This window comes from Humulus lupulus, chromosome 8, assembly GCF_963169125.1.
Source record: "Humulus lupulus chromosome 8, drHumLupu1.1, whole genome shotgun sequence".
NCBI classification, from domain to species: Eukaryota; Viridiplantae; Streptophyta; class Magnoliopsida; order Rosales; family Cannabaceae; genus Humulus; species Humulus lupulus.
The window spans coordinates 1,902,426-1,926,083 of record NC_084800.1 but is presented as its reverse complement, the minus strand read 5'-3'; the positions used below and the strand labels follow the sequence as shown (position 1 = coordinate 1,926,083).

General features: G+C 33.3%; 1 protein-coding gene across 2 annotated transcripts; it reads left to right on the top strand.

Moving 5' to 3' along the window:
* Nucleotides 1–327: 327 nt before the first annotated feature.
* Nucleotides 328–7,769, top strand: LOC133794110 (probable LRR receptor-like serine/threonine-protein kinase At1g53440). 2 transcript variants are annotated; one of them, XM_062231306.1, is made up of 18 exons: nt 329–492; nt 1,384–1,582; nt 2,204–2,275; nt 3,370–3,438; nt 3,571–3,642; nt 3,730–3,801; nt 3,885–3,956; nt 4,037–4,108; nt 4,207–4,278; nt 4,378–4,449; nt 4,558–4,629; nt 5,064–5,138; nt 5,252–5,317; nt 5,518–5,583; nt 5,713–5,751; nt 5,843–5,886; nt 6,614–6,975; nt 7,631–7,769. In XM_062231306.1, the coding sequence occupies exons 1-18, from the start codon at nt 357–359 to the stop codon at nt 7,637–7,639; spliced, it is 1,641 nt and encodes a 546-aa protein (XP_062087290.1). In that variant the 5' UTR covers nt 329–356; the 3' UTR covers nt 7,640–7,769. The 2 variants fall into 2 exon arrangements, with proteins under 2 accessions (XP_062087291.1, XP_062087290.1); XM_062231307.1 differs by lacking the exons at nt 6,614–6,975; nt 7,631–7,769 and adding an exon at nt 6,114–6,421 and having other exon boundaries at nt 328–492.
* The last annotated feature ends 15,889 nt before the right edge of the window (nt 7,770–23,658 follow it).

Here is a 23,658-nt window from a genome sequence, read left to right as displayed (position 1 = left end):
AAAGTCAATTTTAATAAAGCTTCCTGAAAAATTGAAAAGCTAAAAACAGAAATAGAAGAACAACTAAACAGGGTCATATTATACCCATAAAAAGGGAGAACCTTTTAAATTCTATACTCTATAGTAAACTTTTGAAAAAATCTAGTGTAATTTCTATAAATATGTATTATTATTTATTTTAAGAAATGAGGGACCACTCCTATGAATTTCATTTTTTCAAAATTATGACTTGGTCTCACTGCTATGAATAATCAAATATAAACTTATAGATATAGGTCCCCACAAGAAGACCATTAGAATCCGTCGTCCCTGATTATATATATGTTCTTCATTTCCAACCTTAAACTACAACTTCAATGCTATCTCTCTCACACTCAAAATTAAGATCGATGGGATATAGTATTACTGTAGCTGTGTTTGTATATGGATTTCTGGCTCTGATTTGCTTTAATGGTTTTGAATCTAATGCTGAACCTCTGCCTCCAGAAGAAGGTGAGGAATTAATATAATTCTCCATTAATTAATTTTTTTTTTCAATTGATAGGCTAACTTTTTGTGAATTGTCCATATATATTGTTATCAACAAACACTTATTTGGGGTTGAACAGTTTTTGAGTAATGATATATATTCACTATTGATTCTTACCCAGCTTCTCTTTAATTATGTTATTATTGTATGTGATCATCCTTAATTATTAGTTTATTTCCAGATATACTTGTGTGGCGTTCAGAGTCGTTGTGTTTGATATCAATATATAGCTATATGATCTCTATAAAAGAGAGAGAGAGAGAGAGAGAGAGAATTTTATTTTTCATTAGAGGAAGACTATAATTTTTTTCTTTTTAAAAAAGGACATGACTGTAGTGTAGAAGTATCATCACTATCGATAAATGGGATCAGTTTTTTCTGACCATATATTTTTTTGTTTGGTCCTAAGTAGAAGCTCATGCTCATTAGAAATAATCTAAGTCAATATTTTCACATTTAAAGTACACTTACAACAATGGTGAAAACGGAGGTCGAATCCAATATCCTTCGAGTCAATAATTTTTTGTTCGTATTCCAATCAATCCATATTCGAATAAATCATAATTATTTTCATCAAACTAATAACCCTTAAACAAACTACTTAATTAACCAATTGCTACATATTTATATATACATAAAAAAAAGTACAAAAGTCCCATCACGGTGGCATCCATTGATAAAATGAATTAATTCTAAAGTGTACCCAAGCAAAAATGGCCCGTTGATAGAACACCAAAAGAGAGAAGTGCATTAACTTAGAAATTCTTGAAAAAATTATTTATAAAAACTTTAATTTGTATATAATAATTGAGTTTCTTTTAGTTAATTATGTTTTGGTATGTACTATATGGCAGTGCAAATTCTTAAAATAATATCCAGAAAGCTACCGCCGCTGAGCGATATTTGGAACATCACTCCAAATTCTTGTATGAATAGGAATTCTTCTGGCTTCGATATGACAAATTCGACAGAACCTTTTGACATTCTAAGCATTGTCACATGTAGTGAAGGCTGTTCTGCACAAAATGGTACTTTTTGCCATGTCAAAGAAATGTAAGCCTTTCCCTTATTATTATTATTTTTATTATTATTATTTTTTTTTTATAGGGACAATTGGGACATCAGTACCCAATATTTGAGTTTTATATGCGGCATAAATTCAATGTTTATTTTTAGTGACAATAGTACCTAAAGTCAGTAAAAGTGTAATTTCGTCAGTCTCCTCCGTTAGATCTAATGAGATGATTAGGTAGACACATGTCACGTTTTTATTGGTTCAAATCATAATTATTTTTTAAAATATTATTGAGTTAGACTAATCATGGGTTGACACGTGTTGGTCCAGTCATCACGAAACGAAGACCTAACGGAGGAGGCTGACGAAATTACACTTTTACTGACTTTGGATACTATTGTCACTGAAAATAAACATTGAGTCTATACCACGTACAAAACTCAAATATTGGAAACTTATGCCGTAAATATACCTTTTTTATATTTTAATTTCTTGAAAGACTTATTACCCTATCGCTCCTAATTGATGTTTCCTTTGTTGACGCTAATTTTTTACTAGTAAGCTAGGGATTTATTATTGATTTTCCTTAACATAGAATGAAGTCTCTGACCTTTTTTTTATTTTTAAAACATAATACATTTAATAAAAAAAAATGACAGCCAGTTGAAGGGTCTCAATCTAGTGGGAGTTTTACCAGAAGAATTTGGAAATCTTACTCATCTTGAAGTAATGTGAGTGATATTTGATTACTCTGTCAATTTATCAGCTTAATTTTTTATTTTGTACATACATACATACATAGATTACTATATATGTATATTTTCACATGATAATAAATGGTCTTACAATTTAGCACTCAATTTATATTGGATTTTAATTGGGAAATTTCAGCTTAATAATATATGAAATTTCATCTATGACAAATTTAATTTGCATTCTAAATATATGTTATTTTGTATGATTTTGACTATAATACCCCATCCATTAAACTTCCAACTCTCTCTCACACATTAATGGGCACTCATTATTAATTTTTTTGTTCTACATCCAAAAATTTAAGGCTTTTATTATGTTAAAAGTGTAGATCTCGAAAAAATACTAAAATTAAAAAAAAATCAACTGAAACAGACATTTAAGTAAAAAGTTATAGCTCACCAAAAATTTTGTCAAATTTCAGCGCAGAGCATCGATGGATCATCGATTGCGCATCATTTTGGCCAAAAATTAAATTTTCATGATTGCATCGCAAGAACATAAAAAAACCATCGAAATGACATAAAAAAAATCAAATTTTCATGATTATATCGATTTTCCATCGAATTTGTACAGTTTTGGCCAAAAAATCAATTTTTGGCCAAAACTGTGCAAATTCGATGGAAAATCGATCCAATCATGAAAACTTGATTTTTTTTTGTTGCAAAAATGATGAGCCATAACTTTTTGTTGAAATGTCTGTTTTAGTTTATTTTTTTCAATCTTAGTATTTTTTCGAGATCTACAAGTTTAACATATTTAAAGCCTTAAATTTTTTATGTTAAAAACAAAAATTAGTCATTGGTGCACATTAATATGAGGAGTGTTTATGAAATAATTATTTTTGTCCAAAACATGACTGGTGACACATTAATGAGAAGTGTGTTTAAGTTGGCATATAAAAAAATATATTTATATATGGTTATATTTATATATGGGATCTTTTTAAAAATATAGAATTTTAAAACTTAATATGTAAAAATATGACACTACTATATACAGTATCTATCTTTAAGAAAATTAACCTTCAAAAATCAAGTGACAGAAGACTAAACTTTCTACTAAATAATAGTGATCTCACTCGCAACTACATCAGTGGATCAATCCCACAAAGCTTTTTTCGTCTTCCCCTGCGTAATCTGTAAGGTACTTATCAACTATTTATTTATATCAACGTCTCATAATTTGTCTCTTAAATCAAAACTATAATTAATGGGTCTAAAATGTGTTATTATAAGTAATTGTCAGTGATTTTTTGGTTGGTGTGGTGCAGATCTGTTTCGGGAAACCGACTCAGTGGTTCCATTCCTCCGGAGATCGGTAACATTAGTACGCTCACGGAACTGTAAGTAAAGAAGACTTTAATCACAACTGAACAAACTGAAGATTAAATATGTTGATTTTGATACATGTAAATGGTCATTTTTTTCAGGGTATTAGAGGCTAATCTCTTTGATGGCCATCTTCCTCCAGAGATTGGGAGATTGCGTAACTTGCGAAGACTGTAAGATTTCTTTTTATTTTATGGATTGGATTTCTTCCATATATGCTTTGAACAAGTTTTTCTTAGCATTTTCTATCGTACAGCTTGCTGAGTGCAAACAATTTTACTGGACCAATACCAGAAACGTTTGGAAAGTTGTTGAACTTAACCGATTTGTAAGTGAAAGGAGTTCACTTTTAGTTCAAGTTTTCTTTTTCAAGGTCGGAGATTTCTCAGTATTATTTATGGTTTGCAGTAGGATAGATGGGACCAGAATATCAGAGAGCATACCTGCACTTATTGGGAACTGGATCTATCTTGATAGATTGTGAGTACTGAATTGTTATTTCATTTATCTTTTTTTTTGCTCTCTCATTTTCGAAATCATTGGAAGTTACTTACATTGAAGGTTTAAATTTGTTTCAGGGATATGCAGGGCACATCCATGGAGGGTCCTCTTCCTTCCAGCATATCAAATTTGAAAAACTTGACTGAATTGTGAGACCAGGATACTTATCTGTTAATTACATGTTTAGTTTGGTTTGCCATAGGAGGGTGTACTAATATTATGTTTGAATTTCCTGACACTTTTATCAGGAGAATATCTGATTTGGTGGGACCAAGTACAACTTTCCCTGATTTGAGAGATTTGAAGCATTTGGAAGTATTGTAAGTTCAATATTACTTGAAATGATGCAGTTGTTATCCTATTCTATGAGACTATTTCCATGGTTTTCCGGGACTTACCAAATTCTTGTACTCACTCTTTTCATTCAGGGCATTGAGGAATTGCTTAATTAATGATAAAATTCCAGATTACATTAAACAGCTGACAGCATTGAAGACATTGTAAGCCCTTAAAATTGGTCTAAATAGTTAACAAATAAACTGGCCTGGCTTGTGCTGTTGAAGTTTAGTTTATTATGAAACGATTAATAACAGGGTAGAGTAGTGAACTGAATTTGAGAATTGTATTTTCCAATTACATAAAAGTTAAATTGGCAATGTTGTTGCACTTATATCCCTATTATCGTTGTTTAACAAAGTGATTATTATTTCATGTTCGTAAAAGAGATTAGCTTGTTCTTCAATCTAAATTTCGTACATGACTACTGGTAGTTATTAATGCCTGCAATTAACTATCATTTGGTGTCTTTGTCTTTACTTCTAAATATCACTGAACAAGATGGATTGATTCCATGTATTCTTAATTTGATTGTACTCTATGATATAATCTTTGCTGACAAACTACTAAAATATATGCCTGTATTGGAATGTTTTAGGGACTTGAGTTTCAACAACTTGACTGGTGTAATTCCAAAGGGAATGGGGACTAGTCAACCCGACCTAAATTTCGTGTAAGTTATTTAGTATTAGTGCATTTGTTTCATTCTCAAAATTCTCGAGGCTTAATTTACTATTACATCAGTTTTCTCAATATATTTCTTTGAAGAGTAGTTTATGGATGCAGGTTTTTGACCAACAACTCGCTCACTGGAGTGGTATCAGAGTCGATAATAAACCCCAAGGCCAATTTGTTCGTATATTAATCTTTTTTTTTCTTCCCTTCATTAGTCTTTATTTTATTTGGCTCTTTAGCTATTCACTGGAAGCTGCAATTTACAAATCCCTGTACTATTTTACAGCATATGGTCAATTTCTAGTGTCGTTGATCATATTTCATTGGCATAAAAAACTAAGAAATCATCACCAATTTTATTACTAATCTGTTTGCAGTGATTTATCGTACAACAATTTCACGAAACCAGCTGACCAGCTTGATTGTTCAGATTTGGGAAAAATGTAAGTTTGTAATCGTAGCATCTCTTGACTAGACAAAAACGGCTATACATAATACGTTTTTGTGTGTATCGAATTCACCTTCTATTACCATGGTATCTTCTGCTAACTTGTTAACTTCATCATGATCAGGAATCTAGTTTCAAGTTACAGAGATTCTGAGACCAATTCGTAAGTCCTTCCTCATTCTAACATTGCCTACATGTTTTTTTAAAACTTCGTTAACACAAGGGGTGACCAACACACTTGATTAAACGAGCAGATGGTGCTTGAAGAAGGATCTTCCCTGCTCAGGAAAACCAAAACGTAAGTATATCTTTCTCCTTCAAGCTTTCATTCAACAGTCACCCGCATGGCAAAAAAATCTGCTTGGTAGGGTCGGGTCGGGTCGGGGCCTCGCTCTGTGAGGTCGACTTTGCCCCGATCTAATCGGGTGAAATTCAGATCGGGGCGCAGGGCTATATTAGATGTGGGTTGGGTTTTGACCCCCCTCGAATAGTTATTTTTAAACAAAAAATTCTACAATCTTTCAGCTCCTGCTCTTTACAATGGTAAATCCAAATCAAATCTAACCCGCCCCACCTCAACCGGGTCAGATCTGATCCAACCTGCTCGCGCAGATCCCTTGCAAATCGAGTCGGTTCTCTTTCGGATCGGTTCAAATCCGATCCATTTACATGCCTGAGAGTCCGTTAGGGATGGCAAAAAAACCTGGTGGATCGGGGCGGGTCGGAGCCCCGACCCGACGGGGCGACCTATGATCCGAAAATAAGCGGGGCAAAACCGAGTCGGGTCGAGATCCGACCCAACCCGCTAGCAATTGAAGCGGGTCGAATCACGACCCGATCCAGTTGTTGTTTTTTTTATTTTTCAATAAATAATTTTTAAAAAAAAATAATTACTACAACTATTTAGGGTGACCCGCCGCATTTACATCCCTAGAGTCAGCCAGGGATTGAAATCACCCCATGTATTCTTGCATAACTTACACAGAAAAGACAAATTTTAAATGTAGTTGGTATTATAAGTGCAGATGATTCATTGTATATCAATTGCGGAGGGGAGAACATGCCAGTTGATGGGAATGAATATCTAGGGGACCAAATCCAAGGGGGTGAGACTAAATTCTTTTCACAATCAGAGAAATGGGCCTATAGTAGCACTGGGGTTTTCATGGGTGAAGCGAGTTTACCATACACCACACGGTTGACTTTATCAAATGATTCTTTAAAATTATATGAAACGGCACGCCTTGCTCCTCAATCACTCAAGTACTACGGCCTCTGTTTGCTAAGAGGCAGTTACAAAGTGCAGCTTCACTTTGCTGAGATTATGTTTTTTGATAACCAGACATTTCAAAGCCTTGGCAGGCGCATATTCCATATCACAATTCAGGTCAGTAAATGTAGATTGACATTACTAGAATATTATTTATATATATATATATATTTGGAGGACAATTCTTATTTGGAGGATAATTCTTCTATAGCGACTTTATTTTAAACTTTATTGGTGGGCTCTCAGTGTTCTCGACTCGTGAATAGTTTTCGGTGCAATTTTTGTATGAACGTGTATATTGTAGCTATTTAGAGTATTTTGCAACTTTTCAGAAAATTTCGAATAGTTTACAGTACCGAAAACTAGGTTTAGACATGTTGATTTTTACGCGCATAAAAAAAAATAGTCACGCGTGGAACATGTTTGAACCTAGTTATAGTGTTGTATATAATGTACCTAGTTAAACATGATACTTATATATAATGTATTTATAATATTTGTTGTTTTTAAATATGAATATAATATTTATATAAGTTAGATTAATTAAAAAAAATAGGATGTGTTGTTTTTAATTATAAATGAAATTTTGGTTGTGTTAGAATATTATTTATTTGGTATATAAAATCAACTAATTGATTTAATATATTAAAGTCAATATTTAATTTATTGACAAAATATTCTAATTAATGGTCAACATTGTTTGTTACCTGATTTGTTGTTACCCGATTTTTCATATCCCAACTGATTGAGGAAATATCTCAATCTGTGGCAGAGACTCTGATGGTAGGTCTCACTCTATAAATATAGAGTACCGGTCCCCAAGCTCGCTACTCATTCTGACTTTCAGTAACTCCATCTAAAAGAGTTAGTGAGAGCTTGGAAGCCCGTGTACTCGTTCTAATTTCTGTTCTTTTCTTTTGTAGATCTAAAGCTAGATCGAGGTTATCAATAGCAATGGCTGGAGGTATACAATATTCGATTCTTTTTTGCATATGTTCATTCATATATTAATTCCGCCTACATGTATATAGAATTGTTCATATGTCTACTTTCATATTAATTCTAACATTTGGTATCAGTCGCCAGTCTACATCTCTGCCTTGCTAATTTTATCTGCATGTATATTTATTTGATTTATATATGCCTTCATATTCATATTCATATATATATATACATATATCTTCGGTTTTGGTTGGCCTACATTTAACAAAATTTCTTTTGGTAATTTTATTGTGTTTGTATTGTTTTGTGTTTACATATATGTTATATCTAACATATTTTGGCAATATAAACAAATTATACACATATATTTTTTTATGATTTATAGATGTGCCTATGTCTTCATCTATACACATATATTATATATTCGTGTATATAGTTTTATATATTGTTTGAGGGCCATATTCATAATTTTTATTTTTATTTTTATTTTGATAGAGAGTTTTAATGTCTCATATTTTTTGTTTCAAAACTAATTTTCCACATAAGTACCATTAGAAATCCTTCAGATTATTTTTTCTAATGATCTATGTTTCCAAATCAAGTTTTGAGAATCCAAAATCAGTTTTGCAACCTTCATGTACCCGGTTATGGCCAAAAACAATTTTGATATTAAATTTCGATTTTTTGTTGTTGTTTAATCAATCTAACGTCATGAATCTCTTTAGACATGAATTTCGAACCAATTTGGACAATAAATTTTATCTTGCCAATTTAATTAAAATATATAATTTTGGTAAATTATATATTTGGAAATTAATTAAAATGTGCACTTACTTGATTTTGGTGTATGGTATATTTCTTTTATTCATGCAATATTAAATAATTGTGCTATTTTAAGAATGTAAGAAATTTTTACAATTAAGTTTGTGCAATTATTTTATTAATTCACGAAATCAGTAAATGATGTTATTGTCTTATTAAGCATGATTTTTTCTACCATTAAGTATATATATGGAATTATTGTATTTTCGTACATATAATTAATTATACTAATTTGTATGATTATTTTGTTCTTATTCATGCAAAATTTATTTTGAGTATAATTATCTTTAATTTTATATGTATGCCTTTATAATTTTAAATACATTATATATATTTCATTATTGTGCTAGATATATTTAGATTATATTCAAAACATTAAGATAGGTTGAATAATATTTAGCACATTAATCTCCATAAATTATTCATAAAATATTCATAAAACATTTAGGGTGATTAAAATTATGAATAATTCATAAACAATTTTGTGGTTGACATAAGAACGCATGAAACTGAGACAAATGCTCAATCTAGAACGGTTTTTAATGATCTTCGGACGACCACACTAGGAGCACTACTCTCTGTGATTGCCTATTATGTTATAACGAAATTGTTCTTAGGTCTTCCTAGAGCCTAAAACATAATGTCTAGTGAACCATATAATTTTACATAATTAGGGAGTAGCCACAGCATCTTTAATTATATAAAATTATATATTAATTTGAAAGGATCACATAATGGACAAAATTGTGATTGATTATATAAATATAACAATTTTACCCCACAGGGATTTTATTATATTTATATAATTAATTAGGATAATATATTAAATTAATTTTCTTAATTTACCCACAGGAGTTATGATAATTAATTTAATAGTTTTATCATAAAGTTTAATAAAGATAGAAGTTTCAAACCTTACTTTATCCCAAATAATTCGTTTGAATAATCTATCATCCTTTACATCCAATTTTATTAAATTAAAAATTTAGCCCACAGGCAACTTTTGTTTAATAAAATTTCAATCTTCAGCATGTTATACATTGGTAAAACATGACTTCATTAAGCCTCAATCTTCTAAATCTAAGTTTGTAATCCTATTCATGCAGCTTCTTCATCATCCTCTAGTTTTGCTGAAATCCTTACCGAAATTCCTGAGCTTAGGGGTGATAATTTCAAAATCTGGAAGGAACGAGTTCTTCTTCATTTAGGCTGCGCCGACATGGACTACGCAATAAGGAAGGACGAACCTGCTGCAATCACTGCGACTAGCACTGCTGCTCAGATCGCACTATATGAGAAATGGGAGCGGTCCAATCGCCTCAGCATCATGTTCATCATGTCCAAGATCCCTCTGGGAATGCGTGGATCGGTGGAGCAACCTGAGAAAGTCAAAGACTTGATCAAACTGATCGATGAGCAGTTCGACACTTCGGACAAACCACTTTACAACAACCTCATCCACCAGTTCTCATCCACAAAACTCACCGGTGTCAAAGGAGTTAGAGAACATATTTCAAAGATGAGGGACATTTCTGCTCAACTGAAGAAACTCGATGTAGTCATTCCTGAAACCTTCCTGGTCCACTACATCCTTAACCATCTTCCACCTCAATATGGGCCTTTCAAAATTTCCTACAACACACATAAGGACAAATGGACTATCAATGAACTGATAACCATGTGTGCTCAAGAAGAAGCAAGGCTCCTGCAGGAACAAGGTGAGAGTGCTCACATGGCCACCCAAGGCAAGAAACGCAAACCATCCAAGAAGGACAAGGGGAAAAATAAAGTGCCTCCCCAAGGCGATATAAAGAAGGATTCCATCAAATGTTTTTTCTGCAAAAAGAAGGGACATGCGAAAAAGGAATGCGCCAAGTTCAAGAAATGGATGGACGACAAAGGTAATCCAATTTCATTCGTATGTTATGAATCTAATATGGCTAATGTTAATATTAACACATGGTGGATTGATTCTGGATCGACAATTCACATTTCAAATTCCTTGCAGGGTTTACAAAACCTAAGGAAGCCAGTGGGAAGTGAGCAAAGCATCTTATCTGGAAACAAGATGGGCTCACATGTGGAGGCTATAGGAACGTGCCATTTAGTTTTAAGTAGCGGTTTTGTTTTAAAGTTAGAAAAGACATTTTATGTACCAAGTTTCTCTAGAAACTTGATTTCCGTTTCAAGACTTGTACCTTTTGGTTTTTCCTTTACATTTTCAGACAAATCTTTTAATTTATATAATAAATCTGAATGTGTTGGAAATGGTATTTTGTCTGATGGTCTTTACTGCCTTAATTTACAAAACAATACCTCTTATAATACTATGCACGTTCACGCTGGCAATAAAAGATGTGTTATGAATGAGAATTCCTCTACATTATGGCACCGGAGATTGGGACATATCTCTATTGATAGAATTAGAAGGTTAGTAAATGATGGGGTACTCAATACCTTAGATTTTACTGATTTTGATACTTGTGTGGATTGCATTAAGGGAAAGCATACCTCCAAGTCTAAGAAAACTGGTGTCCATAGGAGTTCTGACCTATTAGAAATCATACATACTGATATATGTAGTCCAGACATGGACTCATATGGTCAGAAATACTTCATCTCTTTCATAGATGATTACTCACGCTACATGTATATCTACTTACTTCATAACAAAAGCGAAGCGTTAGATGTCTTTAAGATATTTAAAGCTGAAGTAGTGAAACAATGCAACAAGCAAATTAAGATAGTGAGATCAGATAGAGGTGGAGAATATTATGGTAGATACACTGAAGATGGACAAGCACCTGGTCCTTTTGCAAAGTTTCTTCAAGAAAATGGGATTGTTGCCCAATATACCATGCCCGGTACACCCGAGCAAAATGGTGTTGCAGAAAGGAGAAACCGAACATTGATGGACATGGTGCGAAGTATGCTTAGCAGCAACCCTAAACTTCCTAAATCCTTGTGGACTGAAGCTCTAAAGACATCCGTGTACATATTAAATCGAGTTCCAACCAAGGCAGTCTCCAAAACTCCTTTTGAATTATGGAAAGGTTGGAAACCGAGTTTGCAACATGTACGCATTTGGGGATGCCCATCTGAAGTTAGGGTATACAATCCACAAGAAAAGAAACTGGACCCAAGGACCATAAGTGGATACTTTATTGGTTACGCTGAAAGGTCTAAAGGTTACAAGTTTTATTGTCCATCTCATAGCACTAGGATTGTGGAATCAAGGAATGCAAAATTTCTTGAAAATGCCTTGATTAGTGGGAGTGATCAATCCAAGGACTTAGGTTCTGAGAAAGATCCTTTAGAACCCTCCACCTCAAGAGCAAGATTGATTGTGGCCGATAACACCCCTGCAGTCCAAATGGATGTTGAACCACCACAGCCAATTGTTGAAGATCCACAAGTCAATGATGAAGTTCAAATGGATCAAGTTGTTCAAGAGTTGCCTATAATTGTTGAACAACAAGCTGAACCACCCGCTCCTCAAGAGCCTGCTGGTGTAGCCTTAAGAAGATCCACTAGGACAATAAAATCGGCGATACCTAGTGACTACATTGTGTATTTGCAAGAATCTGACTACAATATTGGAGGCGAAAATGATCCAGAAACGTTTTCACAAGCTATGAATAGCAAAGAATCGGAACTGTGGTACAATGCCATGAATGAAGAAATGAATTCTATGAAAAGCAACGGAGTCTGGGATCTTGTTGAGTTGCCTAATGGGGCGAGGGCTATTGGGTGTAAATGGGTCTTCAAAACAAAGAAAGACTCATTAGGCAACATTGAGAGACACAAAGCGAGACTCGTTGCTAAGGGATTCACTCAAAAAGAAGGAACTGACTACACGGAGACCTTTTCTCCGGTATCTAAGAAAGATTCCCTCAGAGTTATCCTGGCATTAGTTGCTCATTTCGATTTAGAGCTACAGCAGATGGATGTGAAAACTGCCTTCCTAAATGGTGACCTAGAGGAGGAGGTATACATGAAACAACCAGAAGGATTCTCCTCTAGTAATGGTGAGCATTTGGTGTGCAAGCTTAAGAAGTCCATCTATGGTTTAAAACAAGCGTCCCGCCAATGGTATTTAAAATTCCATGATGTCATCTCTTCTTTTGGATTTGAAGAGAATGTCATGGATCAATGTATATACCAGAAGGTCAGTGGGAGTAAGATTTGTTTTCTTGTTTTATATGTGGACGATATTCTTCTTGCAACCAATGATAAGGGCATGCTACATGAGGTGAAGCAATTTCTCTCAAAGAACTTTGAGATGAAGGATATGGGTGATGCGTCTTATGTCATTGGCATTAAGATCCATCGAGATAGATTCAAAGGTATCTTAGGTCTATCTCAAGAAACCTACATTAACAAAGTTTTAGAGAGATTTCAGATGAAAGATTGTTCACCAAGTGTTGCTCCTATCGTTAAGGGTGATAAATTAAATTTGAGCCAGTGTCCAAAGAATGATTTTGAAAAGGAAGAAATGAAGAACATCCCATATGCTTCTGCTGTTGGAAGCTTGATGTATGCTCAGGTGTGCACACGACCCGACATTTCCTTTGCTGTCGGAATGCTAGGAAGATTTCAGAGTAACCCGGGATTAGACCACTGGAAAGCTGCAAAGAAAGTTATGAGGTATCTTCAGGGTACTAAGGATTACAAACTCATGTTCAGACGAACCGACAAACTGGAAGTAGTTGGCTACTCAGATTCAGACTTTGCTGGTTGTACTGATTCACGTAAATCAACTTCTGGTTACGTGTTTATGTTTGCCGGTGGAGCTATATCATGGAGGAGTAACAAACAGACCTTGACTGCTACTTCTACTATGGAAGCCGAGTTCGTTTCGTGTTTTGAGGCTACATCGCATGGTGTATGGCTAAAGAGTTTCATTTCAGGCCTTAGAGTTGTAGATTCTATATCTAGGCCATTGAGAATGTTTTGCGACAATTCAGCTGCTGTATTCATGGCTAAGAACAACAAGAGTGGTAGTCGAAGCAAGCACATCGACATCAAGTACTTAGCCGTGAGAGAACGTGTTAAAGAAAATAAAGTGGTCATTCAACACATTAGCACTGAATTGATGATTGCTGATCCTATGACGAAAGGCTTGCCACCTCATAAATTCAAGGATCATGTAGTGAACATGGGACTTGGTTCCCTTATGTAAATTTATTGTACAAACTGAAGTTATTATCAATGAAACTCTCATTTTTGATATTTTCTCATATTTATGCGCATCTTAATTTTATTTGAGAAAATTTTACTTTCATAGGACCTGAATAAACATAAGGTTTATTCGTTTAAGTACATAGCCACATAAATTACATTGTTATGTAATAAATATATTGTAATACATGGAAGATAATACTCGTCATAAAAAGAGGACCTATCGCCATGATTCATGTGTTTATTATCTAACAAGGATGATCGTCGGGCTTAAGTAATACATTAATTTAAATGCTGACCAAGTGGGAGAATGTTAGAATATTATTTATTTGGTATATAAAATCAACTAATTGATTTAATATATTAAAGTCAATATTTAATTTATTGACAAAATATTCTAATTAATGGTCAACATTGTTTGTTACCTGATTTGTTGTTACCCGATTTTTCATATCCCAACTGATTGAGGAAATATCTCAATCTGTGGCAGAGACTCTGATGGTAGGTCTCACTCTATAAATATAGAGTACCGGTCCCCAAGCTCGCTACTCATTCTGACTTTCAGTAACTCCATCTAAAAGAGTTAGTGAGAGCTTGGAAGCCCGTGTACTCGTTCTAATTTCTGTTCTTTTCTTTTGTAGATCTAAAGCTAGATCGAGGTTATCAATAGCAATGGCTGGAGGTATACAATATTCGATTCTTTTTTGCATATGTTCATTCATATATTAATTCCGCCTACATGTATATAGAATTGTTCATATGTCTACTTTCATATTAATTCTAACAGGTTGAAGCTAGCTAACGATGTTTTTTGCTAACTTATAAATAGGGAACATTAGTGAAGAAGGATTTCAACATTGTGGAGGCAGCTGGAGGTGCTCGCAAAGACCATACCGAGACATTTGATAATGTTTTTGTTAATGGTAGCACTCTAGAGATCCACTTGTACTGGGCTGGAAGAGGAACCAATTCCCTTCCTCAACGGGGAGTCTATGGACCTCTTATATCTGCTATTTCTGTGACACCAAGTAAGTAGGTTTGACTATCATGATAAACTTTGATGATCTCTGTCTTGCTTAACACTTGAGAGTATCGAAATAACTTTCTTTTTCCCTTTTTTTTTCTTTCTCTTCAGACTTTAGTGTTGATACTGGCCTCTCTGTTGGATCGATTATTGGCATTGTAGCTGCATCATGTGCGCTTGTCGTGTTTATTTTATTATGGCTTCGAATGAAGGGTTATTTAGGGGGCAAAGACCTCGAAGATCCAGGTAACTTACATGACCTCATAAATGTTTTGCCCAAAAAAAATTGAACTTAAGGTTAGTAAACTTGGAATAGGGTTGGATATCTGTGCTTTGTGTAATTGTCGGAGTGCATGTGAATGATTAAATGCTCTCACTTTTGTGTGCTCCCTTGATATACATTTTGAGTTATTGATTTATTCGGTCCTTGCTTGATGGGAGATAACAATCGTTATTTATTTTAGAGCATGTTTGGTTTGCATGAATGGAGATTAGAATTGGAATAAAGATTCCTATTCCTATGGTTGGTTTGTAGTTTGGAGCAATGGAATTCCATAGGAATAATAATTCCTATGTTTAGTGGAATTTTCATTCCACTCTAAAACTATTGGAAATCATTAGAAATGAATCATTTTCAAAATAATATTAGAAAAAAAAGTGAAATGACCCAAATCTTTTATTGAATACATAAAAAAAAAACAAGTAGGGATATGTTTGTTAATACACTGCTTATTCCATTCCATTCCTACATCAAACCAAACAAAAGAATTCTAATTCCAAAGTTTGTTCCAAAACTAAACCAAACATCATAATATTATTCACATTACCATTCTTATTCAATTCCGTTACTATTCTAATTCAATTCCACTAAACCAAACACCACATTAGCGCGTTGCTGTTTGCTGGTAGTGTTTTGATTTGCATGTACCCATTAGTGTCTTTTTTTTCTTCGCATTGGTGCTTGGCTGCCATGCTTGGGCTTCTCTTATGGCTCGGGTGCATACGAGATATAGTATTCTCATCTGAATTGATTAACATTCTGTCTTGTAAACTCTAGGCTAAACTAAGACAGATTATTACTTGCATTTGTCTCTTAATTAATGATTACTTGCATTGATACCTTACTTTCAAATACAGTTACAAAAGAAGTTTGGTTCTTAACAAGTATTTTAAATGTTGTCAACTATCGTAAGGAGCATTCGTTATATGTTACTTTAGGCCTTATACATATAATATTAATTTCAAATGTAAAATTAAAAAATTTACTAACTTTAATTTGTTAGGCTCAAACATTGAAAAGTACTCTTAGGATTGTCTTACTACAATGTGATACCACACTTGAAGAGTAATGGACTAGTTTTGCTTGGCAGCACTCCACTTAAGGCCAATATGCTCTTTGAAACAATCACTTTTCATTTCCCATCTTGGTTATTTCAATTAATAGTGGAAAACATAATGTAATAACTTTCTTTGTTACAGAGCTATGTGGGTTAGAGTTACAAACAGGATATTTCTCACTAAGACACATAAAATCTGCTACTCGTAATTTTGACCCTACAAACAAGATAGGTGAAGGAGGTTTCGGGCCCGTTTACATGGTAAGGATAATACTTTTTAGCATTACATATAATGAGATTTTTTATTCAATCACATATATTCTAAATATTTGATGAGGATACACTTTACAATTTTGTGTTAAAAGTCATTACTGTATCTAGAATGCTTTAGAGTTCTAGAATGTTCTAGAATATACGAGGAAGAACATAGAACATTCTAGAAAGTTCTTGAAGAAACTTAGAACTAATTAGACAATATATAGAGTTCTAGAATCATTTAAAAAATATAGAAAGTAGTTAAATAAATTATAAAGTTAGAAAATTCTAGAAAGAAGATTTGGATGTTTCCTTTGTAGCCTATAAATACAAATTAATGTAATGTGTGTTCAAGTTTGTAGCAAAGTGTGTTTATAAGAGTGTCCCAAAAGTGTGAGTCTAAGTGAGTACTATATAAGTGTGTCTAAAAAGAGCGTGAGAGAAATTATTAAGTGAGTGCTCCAAAACAAAGTGTGTAAGTGTTTAGAGTGTGTTGTGATAAAATATTGTATTCAAGTCTCGGTGATAAAATAATTATGTTTTCACGTATTGTGGTGTTCAACATTTTGTAGGGTACATTATCAGATGGTCGTGTGGTTGCTGTTAAACAACTCTCATCAAAATCAAAGCAAGGCAATCGTGAATTCCTCAATGAGATAGGCATGATATCTGCATTACAACACCCAAATCTTGTGAAGCTTTATGGTTGCTGCATCGAAGGAAATCAACTGTTGGTTGTATATGAGTACTTAGAAAACAACAGTCTTGCTCGTGCACTTTTTGGTAGTTACTTGAATCCCCAATCTTTGTAGCTCTTTCATACATTTCAGAATAAGACTGGCCTCGTTTTTCTTACTTTCAACATTGATAGGTCCCAAGGAACACCAACTATTCTTGGACTGGCAAACAAGACAGAAAATATGTGTGGGGATAGCAAGGGGTCTAGCTTATCTTCATGAGGAGTCGAGGTTGAAAATTGTTCACAGAGATATAAAGGCAACCAACGTGCTTCTTGACAAGGATTTCAATGCCAAGATATCTGATTTCGGTTTAGCAAAGCTTGATGAAGAAGAGAACACTCATATCAGCACACGGATAGCTGGGACAATGTATCGTTCTTTCTTGTTCTTCTTCTGAGAATTTTGGTTAAATTTTTCAGTGCTGCTGACTATATTTACTAAGAAAATGCTTGAGAATAAATCCTTTATTGGTTGTGGCACTATACTCACTGTTGTGAACCTATCTGTTTTCTCTTTAGAGGTTATATGGCTCCAGAATATGCAATGAGGGGTTACTTGACCGATAAAGCGGATGTTTATAGCTTTGGAGTGGTGGCTTTGGAGATTGTTAGTGGGAAGAGCAACACAAATTACCGGCCAAAGGAGGAGTTTGTTTATCTTCTTGATTGGGTTAGTCAAATGTGTTGCATCCTATAGTTCTTTCCTTTTATCAATATATTTCTTAAATTTTATTGGCAAAATTTTGAAACATGGTAGAGAGTCTTGGAAAGAATGTCCCCTCCTTTAAATTGTTTGTTAGGAAACACCAGAAAAATCCTTAAAATTGCACACTAATTAATCCATTATTTGATCAAACACCTTGCAATGGTCTATATTTATAGTTATTAATTAATATTTATAAAAATAAATTTTGATTTTTTTAATTTTTGAAAGAGTTACCTAATAAAAAACATGTATTTATTATGAAAATATAATATTGTAAACTTCTTATTTTTCAAATGCATGTCAATTTCTAAATATATCTAGTGTCTCTCATTGGTTGGAAACAACATTAATTATGACGAAAAAATGAATTAAATTCGAAATTAATATATCTGTTGGTGACTTGCTATACCAAGTCACTATGTTGACATATCATCATAATTGTTAGTACCCATCTATATTTGTGGGTAGTAACTATTGAGAAGTCTTCCATATATATATATATATATATTAGTTATAACGTTCCTTTTGCAAGCTAGTTTTCTGTCTGATGTTAATAACAGTTTCATTTGTTTTTGTCCATGTAACTACAGGCTTACTATCTACAAGAACAAGGCAACATTTTGGAACTTATTGACCCCATTCTTGGTTCAAATTACTCCAAAAATGAGGCTATGTCAATGCTTCACTTGGCTCTCTTATGCACCAATCAGTCTCCCAGTCTCAGACCACCCATGTCTGCTGTTGTTAGTATGCTTGAAGGTAAAATTCCAGTCCAAGCACCAGTAGTCGAACGCAGCTCGATGGACCATAATGCAAGGTTCAAAGCCTTTGAGAAGTTAGTATTTGACAGCCAAAAAGACATTTCTTTGTACCCTCATGACACTCAAGAATTAGGCATGTCTTCTGATGCGCCTTGGATTGATTCCTCTGTTTCTCTCCACACTACGGACGATGTCTCATCAAATACTAAGCTCCCCTCACATGATGTCTAGGTTGGGAAATGGGATCAGATGAACAACACACACCAAATAGTTACAGAAGACTATCAAGACTCTTGCATAGGTAACATTATGTTTGGTACTTCCAGGGTATACTTGCAGCAAGCCTATTCTAAGTTTTGACTAATGCTATGTTTGGTTGGTGAGTTTATATATACTTGTTTGGAAATAGAGATAAGACTGTAAGCCAGTTCAAAATTTCTCGGGAATTATCATTTTGAACTCAATTTAAATGTTCGCTGTGAAATATAGATCTATTAGTTTTTTATTGCCAAAAATGCCTTCTTTTTATGAATTTCTAGAAACAAAGTACCACATTTTATTAATAGGAAGTTCGGCAATGGCCTGTTTTTTATAATACGACTTCATTTTGTTTCTCGAAACCTCCTAGGCTGCGGCCTAGAATGTGTCCACCATGTCGATTTTAATTTTTCTTCAATTCGTAGGTAGGTCGCTGCTTAGATTTTACTCCACTCCAGTCTCGAATTTCACGTTTAGGGTCTTCCAAAGCACTTCAAATTTCTTCTCAACTTAATTTTCTTGAGTATTTTTGTTTTACATCAATAATCTAACAACAAATTGAACGAAAATTTATAAATTTACTCCTCAGAAAATGTATTATAGCCTAAATATCAAAAACTCATAAAACAAAGATAAAATGTCATTTCCTCACACTTATAAAAAATAACTAAAAATAAAATGTCATTTCCTCACACTTAGACTTTGCTAGTCCCTTAAAAAAAAACAACTAATAAAAACTCTCTCAGCAAAAACAACTAATAAAAACTAGACACATAAGCAGTGATTTTGTTGAAAGCGGTGATTGCCTCAAAAATTGCACAAACAAATAATTTTAGAAAAAATCTGAATTGCACACTCCTTAGAATTTCAACTCAATGTATAGTCACCTCTTAAACTCGATCTTTTTGTATTTATGCCAGTCAAATTTACTAATTGAATTATAATAGGGTTGGCCCTGGAATTTCATTTGTAAAGATCACTAATGCAATTTAGCTCTACTAGTAGAACCCTTAATCCCAAACGACTTATAATAGGGTTGGCCTTAGAATTTCATTTGTAAATGATTTGAAAAACTTTGGTGCATGCTATAAAACGCTGCCAAAATACCAAAAGAGCTTGAATTTTTGCAAGTTCTTCTTCCTAATACAATTGATTTGTAGAGTATAGTTAATTAATAACTTGAACCACGTAAAAATTACAATATTTTTCCTTTTCTTAAGTGTCGTTTAACAATTACTCCGTCGTTGATGGTGAGAGTAGTCTTCTGTCCTTTTTTTACAAAGTTGGTTTTCATCTTAGACTTTATTAGACCTATAACTCTCCCAAGATCAAGGATACTTCTTTGGCGTTAAAAATTTGGGGCTACACCTTTAATTTGTAACATTAATTGTTTAAGTATTGTGAAGAATAGAAAAGCATTCTATTTTGTGGACTATGGAATAATTTGTGTGCATACAAAATGTTTGATATAATTCCTCAATGATTTTTAAATTGTTATTAATTTAGGGATTGAACACATTTGAAAAAATAATTTGAGTGTGATATAATATGCGTTTTTTTTTTAAAAACAATCAGGTTGATATGTTTGATAACACTAGAGCTGTAAATAAGGGCCGAACTTTCTAGCACGGCACAAAACCGACACGAGCAGACACGACACGAAAAAATATGGGCTTGGGCCAGGCACGACACGACACGAAAAAATATGGGCTTGGGCCAGGCACGCCACAGCACGACACGACATGGGCCTGAGCACGGTACGACAAGCCTGAAGGCACGACACCAAAGCACGAACAAACTAGCCCGAAAGCACGACACGATAAAAAGCCCGTATTTTGACATTAATAATGATTATAAATTTTTATTTTTCAATTATCTATAAATTAAAATAATAATAAAAGTCTATTATTTTTCTCAATTTTATATTTTTATAATTATATTAATTTATTTTAAAATTTGTGAGTTAAAATTTTTAGTATTTATTATTAGGTATTCAAATTCTAATAATTATCTTTGATATAATTTTGTGCAAAGTATTGTTAAAAAGTATATAAAAATATCTAAAACTATAATTTGAAGGTTTTGGTTGAGTTATTTCAACGGGGATGACTACGTGAGAACCAACTGATGATAAATGTGGGCTTGGTGATAGGGATTTGTGTTTAGATGAAGATGGACCCTACATAATAGCATTTAACATATCAATATAGTGTACCCATTTAAAAATAAAATTTATATATCTAAGCAAATAATTTTATACCTGACAAGTCATAATTAAATTTTTTGGCCAAGGCAGGACTGTGTCTCGTGCATCCCCAACATATCGTATGTTACCAAAGGGAATAGGGATCTCAGCTTCTTCTTGTAAGACATCTATAAGCCAAGCCCTCGCAATTAAATCATCAAGTACATTTCCATGGATGGTAATTTGGCTACCCATGTTTGGTACAATGATTACACCCTTAGCCACTACATTGTCAATATTATCATAACACAAATGAACTCCATAGCTCAGCGGTGGTGGAGACTCATAAATTGATGATCCATCATCTTCATCAAAAGGATAGTCTTCGGTTTGATGAAAATGATCATCTGCGTTGGGGGCAGGTCAATAGACTTCATCACTTATATTCTCATAATATTGTCCCTCATCATTTGTATTCTCATAATATTGTCCCTCATCATTTGTATTCTCATAATATTGTCCTTCATCAAATTGTCCTTCATCATAGCATCCACACTCATCATTTTCCTCATTATATTCTTCATTTTGAGCTAATTCCTCTTCTGTCCTAAATTTATTTCTTTTTAGCTCTTCAATCTCAGCTTTTAGCCGAGCAATCTCCTCTTTTACAGCCATTGTTTTATGTTTTTTTCCAAACATTTTGGAAACGGTCACAATGAACCTACAAAATAATCAATAAAGTCCATCAATAAACAAATCTAAATAATTCTTAAAAGAAAACAACTATTATAAAGTATCATACCCGCCAGCTCGAACACGACCTGGGTGTTCTGGTGTCCCTAATGCTTGAGTCAAGAAGTCATCTCGACCTTGAGCTGTAATTTCGCCACGACTCAATTTTTCTTTGACATCCTCCTACTCCAGATATTGTTTGGTTGAATTAGTTTATATAAATAAAAATAATATATTGATTATAAAACCGTAGAAAACTTACTATCTTTTTGGCAATTTGTCGGTCCAGCTCTGTCACGAGAACTTTATTTTTTTCACGCAATCTAAGCCAAACTTGATACATCTCTGGATTTTGAATATTTCGTTCTGTTTTCTGCAATTTACAAGACACAACTAGTTATATGTTACGATAATATCAACCATTATTTAAACTTTAATATCAATTATACTTACCAAATCTTCTCTTATATTAGTCATTCCTCTACGAGAAGTTCGATGCCTTGACTTCATTAGTAATGCACGTGTTTTTTGTTCTTGATGCACTTTTTGAAACTCTGGACTTAGACGACTAGATACAAATTTTAACCATTCTCTCTCGTCAAGTATATCGCTATACTTCTTCGGGGGAAATTTGAGTTCTTCCATCATACCCATTTCAGCCAAAAGGTTGATGTACTCGGTAGTGAGTTAACTTTTAAAATCTCTCATTATTTGACCAGCTTTTTTCAAAATCTCACGTTTGAAGGTTTAAGGAATGTTGTGACCACCCTGAGAATATAATTAAGAAAAGTAATTATTAAATTTGGATATCACACAGAAATAAATAAATATCATAATGATAATTTCTTACAATGATATTGTAACGACCTCCTTTCTTAACATACATATATATAGTGTATAAACAAAGTTTTATCTGAATATAACAATACTGAAATTCTGAATTTACAAAAACTTTATTAAATAATACATAAACTAATGTTCATAACTTCAAACCGTACAATACTCACAACTAAATAAAAACTTTATCTTACATACAAATCTTAATACTTTTATAAATAATTTATGTGGCGTTACTACACCTTAACGTAGAAATGAAGATGTATCCAACCGATAAATTGAAAAGCTTTATGTAAATTACAACGTTCATGAAATACTTTTAAAGCTTTAAGTAAATTATAAAGTTCACAAAATACTTTTAATGAAATATAATTATAAAATCAAGTTTCTCGTTTATTTATAAAATAGCATAGCAGAACTCCACTCCCTTCATGTCAGCCTCATATGTACAGTCATGTTGGCTCCACGTATACTCATCAATAATTTATATTTGGGGCCTCTTACCTACAATACAAAACATTATCTGATGAGCTAAGGCTCAGTAAGTAGAATAACTACCTCATATGCATTAAAATAAACGTGCAACATGTTATGTATTTTCTTTCTTTCACTTTCCTTTCTTTTGGGCCCTAGAGGATGCTGCTGCCGGCATTAAATAGGGAATCACATTCCCACCTGAACATAAACATGATAATAGGGAATTTCTCCCTCATAAACATTCATTATATAGGGACGTACATCTCCCTCCTTACATTTTTGGGACGTAGGTCTCCCAAGCAGCACCTCTACTTTAACACTTTCAATAACTTGTTTGTGAACATTAAGCATGCTTATGCATAAGAAATATAACATTCTTAAAAATAACTTATGCATAACAACATGTCAGAATAACATATAAAGCATATAAATGCACATAAGACACATAACAGACTTGTATTGTAGACGAGGATTCTACTTACCTTGCGTCTTGATAAAACAACCGAAATTTTTAGCTTCCTGATAAAAACACAAACTATTAACT

Excerpts from the sequence above, each read along its gene's own strand:
- LOC133794110 (XM_062231306.1), top strand. The coding sequence starts at position 357 with ATGCTATCTCTCTCACACTCAAAATTAAGATCGATGGGATATAGTATT. Across the intron at positions 493-1,383 it reads ACCTCTGCCTCCAGAAGAAG|TGCAAATTCTTAAAATAATA; the intron begins GTGAGGAATTAA and ends ACTATATGGCAG. Across the intron at positions 4,630-5,063 it reads CTGACAGCATTGAAGACATT|GGACTTGAGTTTCAACAACT; the intron begins GTAAGCCCTTAA and ends GGAATGTTTTAG.